This window comes from Papaver somniferum, chromosome 7, assembly GCF_003573695.1.
Source record: "Papaver somniferum cultivar HN1 chromosome 7, ASM357369v1, whole genome shotgun sequence".
Classification (NCBI taxonomy): domain Eukaryota; kingdom Viridiplantae; phylum Streptophyta; class Magnoliopsida; order Ranunculales; family Papaveraceae; genus Papaver; species Papaver somniferum.
The window spans coordinates 135,972,399-135,978,196 of NC_039364.1; the positions used below are offsets into that span (position 1 = coordinate 135,972,399).

Here is a 5,798-nt window from a genome sequence, read left to right on the forward strand (position 1 = left end):
AAAAAGGTTTCCCTTATTCAGTAAGTTGAGATTGTTTAAGAGGGGTAATGACCCAGCCATGTCCACGTCAAGAATTAAAGGCCAAAAAGAGGTACTGTATATCAGAAGATTCTTTTTTAGTGCACCATTTTATCAGCTGTGCTTTACAGTTTGTGTACCGGTTTTGGCAGAAGGCTGACTACTACGACCCTTGACACGAGTGGCAGGGCGTTGAGCCACATCAACGTGTTAATGGTCGTGAGTTTACACCGATTCTCATCCAAATGATGTAGAGTGGTATAGCTGATGATCCTTGGTGTGGCAGGACTGGTTATTCTTTCAACAGGTTCAGACTTCAGAATAGCACAAACAACGAAACCAAACATTCAATTTTTTAATCCCGAAGCACAAACAAAGCTGGAGCCACCAATTTTCACTCAATGCAATTAGATAACCGAAAGATATAGTGTACAAAGAAAACATAGCTACAATAAGAATCACATTCTTTTTCTTCTTGCATGTACAAACTTACAAAGAACTTCCTCTCCCTTTTGCACTGCAAAGAAACATACAATCTTAGCTTTATATACACAAACACAATACAGGGAAGATCTTGAGGGGAGGAGGTGTACTAACAATTGCCATGTAAAGGCACCTATGGTTATTCGTACATGCGTTTTGTTTCTCAATCAAGTAGGTCTGACCGGAAATCCCTTCCCAAGTCTAGAACCAGAAGTTTCAGAGCCGGGGACAGTGAGCATGCTCCCACTATCTGACATGTAGAAATAGTTATAGTTAATTCTAGTAACTAAATCCGCCAGATGAGGAAAGTGTCCAACATTGAGCTTGTAGGATAGTACCTACACAAAGTTCGGATAGTTTTAGCTTCTCTGTATGCAAGTAAGACAGATACTGACTGTATTATGATGTCAATGGTACTTTAATTTGAAGCAAATGAAAATATACTAATCAGAAAAGATTAATATAGAAGCATACTCTGAGTAGAAAGGCAATGCAATCATCGAACTGCTTTTCAATTCTATCCACCTCCATTTCGCATCGTGCCTTGATAGCAAGTGCTGTCCCACCACTACTTAGTGTTTGCTGTACGGAATAAAACTCAAGGGCTAATCTGAGGATGCTCTTGATCCGATTAGCAATCAACATCCACTGCAGTTCAAAATGGATTGGCATCACACACATTTTTATGCTACAACTACCAAAGAAAGTGAAGTTCGAGTAGATTTGCTTACTAGCTTATCTGGGACCACAAAGCACTGTCGTTGAATAGACAACAGGTACGCTTCATGCACTTCTATGACTTCATCAAGGGAGCCAGCAGATGCCATACCTTCACAAAGTTCAATCCAGGCACTATGAAAAACCTGCTTATTCGGTCAACGGAAGAGCTGTCAGAGAGGGACTCTTCTTCGAGAAGACTATAATGTAGAGATTTTGAAGTTTACCCTGTCCATCACATACTGATGAAAGGCATCAACAAAATGGAGCAGCTTTTGCTCCACTAACCAGTGATGTTTACGATTGACTGTTGAAGTCCCTCTACCCTGAAAATTAATCAATTTCAATTGCTGATAATTAATGTACAAATGGTTGAAAAACTCACAATGATTGACATTATCAAAAATAATGATGTGAGCAAACTAATATAAAAATACTACATATTAGTCAAAACATAGCTTTCAACATCAATAGTTAGAAGCTAGAGTAACAGTATAAATACCTTCCACATCCACCTCCGAGCTTTGTCAAGAACAAACTTTGCCCGTTTAACCTTCAACAAGAAACCCATTACCTACATTCAACACAAAAATTAGATCATTTGAAGCATATCTGAGCAAACACTTGAAGGATAAGAGAATGAGAAATCTGACCTGGTTATACTTCTTAATTGCCTCCGAGTTGGCAATAAGTTCAAGCGGCCAAGAAACCTGACATCACATGCATTAAATCGCTCTAAAGCATATTATGGCTTGAAAAAGAAGTCAAATTCCACAAATCCATATCACATTTATAAAACACGCACCTTATAACTGAAACTAAGCATATCAAGGGCATCAATTCCAAAGAATTGGTTGCGGCCCTTGAGATTATTAGAGGCATGGCTGAAATTGGTATTTTTGTCATCGCCATCAGCAGCATCTTGCTTTGTGATCGACAAAACCAAAGAATCCGGAGCACTTAACAGCATGCCATCAGCAGAGTTTCTGATGGATTCCTGCAATCAATAAAAGAAAAACCACTATTACTAGTAATCTTACATGAAGCAAAAACGCACTGGAAGTATAATTGTGGTCTCCAAGATCTCATAGCATTTCTTATTATACCTGTAGAACGCCATTCAACTCAAACTCGTCATCCCAAGATTCCCCCTTGTCTAGCTTATCGAAAAGCACGATAAGGAATTGTTGCAAAAGATCACCTGAAGATTAGATGGTCAAGATAGTTATGTCCATGAAGTGAGGTCAACATTTTACAAAGAGAAGCCATCTTCCCACAACAGTCTAGATATAAAAAAAATACCTGATCCAAGTAAGAATATAGCACGTAATACTCCGAGTTCATCCATCAATCTCCAACCATTCATCAGTTGGAGCAAGATATGCTTGCCAACATAATCCACCTAGCATACATGACCATAATAAGTTAGGGCAATCAGATGGCCTACTGACAGATGAATAGTTTCCAATTGCATGTGAGCAGTTTACCTGTTTCTTGATATAAACAATAAGGCATTCCTGCATAATAACTACAGGAAGTGGTGTATCCTTAAGCTTGGCCTTTTGAAACCAGTTAAGAATTCTTGATGAAAGGGTGCTATTTCTTTGAAAAGGCAAAAGCTCTGAAATATAGGGATCTTCCTGTATAAGTTAATCAATGTGAGTTATCTATGATTTTAAAAAATGCCAACGAAAAACAATTGAGGAGTCAGAAATCCAATAGGACCTGAAAAGGAGGAAGAAGTGTCGGAAACGGATATAAGACTCCTAAAGTTCTTATGTCATCTTCTGAACGTTGATGCTCAGATTCACCAAATGGATAACCAAACATAAAGTCTGTCTCCTTCATTGCAGAAGGTACCCCATCGATTCCACCAAATATAGCATCCCGAAAGCTCCCATCATTCAAGGGAGGGAGGTGGTAATTTCTAGAAACATCCAGTTCACCCCAATATTCTTTGTTGTTATTGAGAAATGCCCGACAAACGGTAATGACAGGATTTTCAGGACAATATAATATGGAAAGGGGCCGACCTATAAATTCCCCACCTATTTCCACTTCATTACCTCCCTGAAAGCAGTCAGAATCCTTGGAAGAATCTGAATTAATCATTTCTTTCTGTAACATTGCATCAATTAAAAATTTACACCAAATTTTATCTGAAAACATAGAGACTGCCTCAATGTCACCATTCTCCTCAGGAAACTTCTTCTTGTCCATGTATGACTCTAATGTTTGTGCTATATTATGTTTCTTTGGGTCATCCTGCCCAAAAGTCTTAGAGACATGACTACCATCTCCTACAAGACCCACCAATGACACAAAGAATATCTCTGATAAAGTTAACCCCGCTATGTTTGTCCCTGCATGCGTCTCACGTGTGTCGGTACCAACTTCAGGCCTTTCAAAAACATCTTCAGTATCAGAACTACCCAATGGCAAACCATACTCTCTGGTAGTATGCCGAATCAGTTGTAACGATTTTCCAGCAGATACAATGGCTTTCGCTATATCCTTTACAAAAAGAGGGCACACTTCAAGGTCCGTGGTGGTTTTGTTTTTCTTTGTAAGGTTAGGTTCCCTATCCGATATTCTCTTATTATAATTCACCATTGATTCGCCATCATTGCCAATTGCTGTTCCAGATAACCCAGTACCAGAATGTCTGCACCGAGACCTCAACAGGTAGCTCTTCTCCCAGAACTCGGCTTGATTTATATGATCGATAGCAATTGCATTGTTGGCATAAAAGAACAGCTGAATCAAGCATACAAAAAATACTGAAGCATCCCAGGTGGTACGAATAATAGAAAATATAAACACGGGCACGCAAAAATACTATATTAAAAGCAAAAGTACCTCCTCAAATGGATCATCAAGAGTTCCATCATAGAGCCAAGAATCAAGTCCTTCAATATACGGTAATACGCTTCCTACAAGTAAGTATAGTAGCATATGGTACGCTTCCTCCTGAAATTAAAACTAGCATACTAAATCTTAGAATCACATACCAAATTAACACTATAAAAAGGAATATATGGACCAGAAGGTGTTTCTGCAACCTCGCCACCTTGCACAAGACAAACTTCATTTAACTTCACGTATAGATGATCGAGGATATGAACAGCCATTTCACCGGCTGGAACGAATGACTCAAAGTCCAAAGAAAAACTAGGAATAGCTCCTTGCACAGTATGCCAAAGATATTCGGCTCCAGAACACACACTGAAACCATAATTCGTCAGTGAGCAACATCATAGAGGGAAAACCCAGAAATAAACCAGGCCACCCTAGAGAGATTATAATTATAAAACTTGCAGTGTGAACGATGTACACCATTCAGCATGCGTTAGGTGCTAAAGGATGAAATGATCAAGAATATCACCTTGATAAAGCATTTGACAGTCCTAAAAGTGATGGAGTGGTCCTAGCAGTAGAGCTCATCACCTTCATTTCCTCCTCTAGAGCAAGATCTCGAAACCTCTTTTTCCACATAAGAAAACCAGTTATTTTCACTCACACTCCACAACAAAGACATATCAGGTGTTATGTATCAGGTGTAATACCTTGAGCCATGCTGAGACAGAATTTGCAAATGCTTTTAAAGTAGGAGATGATCTCGAAGAAGACATCTGCACCTTCTTAATGAAAATCTCAACCAACTGTAGACATGTTGCAGCGTATACAAATTGATTGAGAATTTCACTAAGACTTGCTTGGGAAAGATGAATTAGGTAGATCCCACTTTTGAAATGGAAATATTTCCCTTTGTCATTCCAGTAAAATAGAGAACTGCAAAACCCCTGTAGCATTTGCAGGACACCCCTAACCTAAAAATAACAAAAAACAGTGACAAGGTTGTGTATAATCAAAAAATGAACATCAAAGTGGAAATGCTGAATGGAGTATTTCAAGAACTACGATATAAGTACCAAGTGAATTTCATTTGCCCTTAATGTGGATATAGGCGCTGCAAATGGAACTCCTTCTGAGAAGATACAGCTAAGCCGTTTGATTAAACTTTGAGGTACTTCAACTTTTTTTCCATCTACGGAAAAGAAATCCACAACATAACAGAAAATTAGGGTTTTATAAAACTAAAGTCGTGTGCTTATTAGTAATGAGGTTTAAAAGATGTAAGTAGAAAAATAGGAAAGTGAAGTTTAAAATTCATGTACCTTTGGGGACCTGTTGCAGAGCTTTATCTGCGGTTAAGTGATGACGAGAATTGACGATAACTTCGTCCGCCATTACTGATCAAATCGGCAAAAGTTTGTAGAGAGTGAGAACCGAAATTTTTTGCCTCCAAAACTTTCCCAAAGAAAGGAAATGGCGAGCACTCGCACTCCGATGGATAAATAATTCGGCCCAGGCTCGAGACAGTTTTCTCCGACCCGACTGGGGTCCAATATGGATCCAGATTTTGTGTTCAATCTTAAAAACACTAGGATATGACCCGTGCCTTAACAGCACGGGATGCATGATTCTTGTCCTCGGTTCATTTCTGATATGATATCTTATTGCTGTTTTTTCTAATTATTGGTGAAAAATGCACTATCTTGTAGGAAGAAATGAATTTG

General features: G+C 38.7%; 1 protein-coding gene across 1 annotated transcript; it reads right to left on the reverse strand.

The window, feature by feature from the left end:
- Nucleotides 1-397: 397 nt before the first annotated feature.
- Nucleotides 398-5,528, reverse strand: LOC113298521 (gamma-tubulin complex component 5). Its single transcript, XM_026547289.1, has 17 exons — nt 5,397-5,528; nt 5,151-5,266; nt 4,785-5,048; nt 4,604-4,701; nt 4,281-4,443; nt 4,078-4,188; nt 2,944-3,975; nt 2,706-2,858; nt 2,521-2,620; nt 2,325-2,419; nt 2,024-2,215; nt 1,872-1,928; nt 1,721-1,792; nt 1,446-1,544; nt 1,233-1,364; nt 976-1,149; nt 398-839 (listed from the first exon to the last, which is right to left on the reverse strand). Exons 1-17 carry the CDS (start codon nt 5,467-5,469, stop codon nt 669-671), a joined length of 3,102 nt encoding a protein of 1,033 aa, XP_026403074.1. The 5' UTR covers nt 5,470-5,528; the 3' UTR covers nt 398-668.
- Nucleotides 5,529-5,798: the final 270 nt, after the last annotated feature.

Bases quoted from the DNA above. Each gene is read 5' to 3' on its own strand.
- LOC113298521 (XM_026547289.1), bottom strand. From the start codon at position 5,469: ATGGCGGACGAAGTTATCGTCAATTCTCGTCATCACTTAACCGCAGAT. The intron at 1,929-2,023 runs GTGCGTGTTTTA...ATGTGATGTCAG, and splicing joins TGCTTAGTTTCAGTTATAAG to GTTTCTTGGCCGCTTGAACT. The intron at 1,365-1,445 runs GTAAACTTCAAA...CCGAATAAGCAG, and splicing joins ATCAGTATGTGATGGACAGG to GTTTTTCATAGTGCCTGGAT.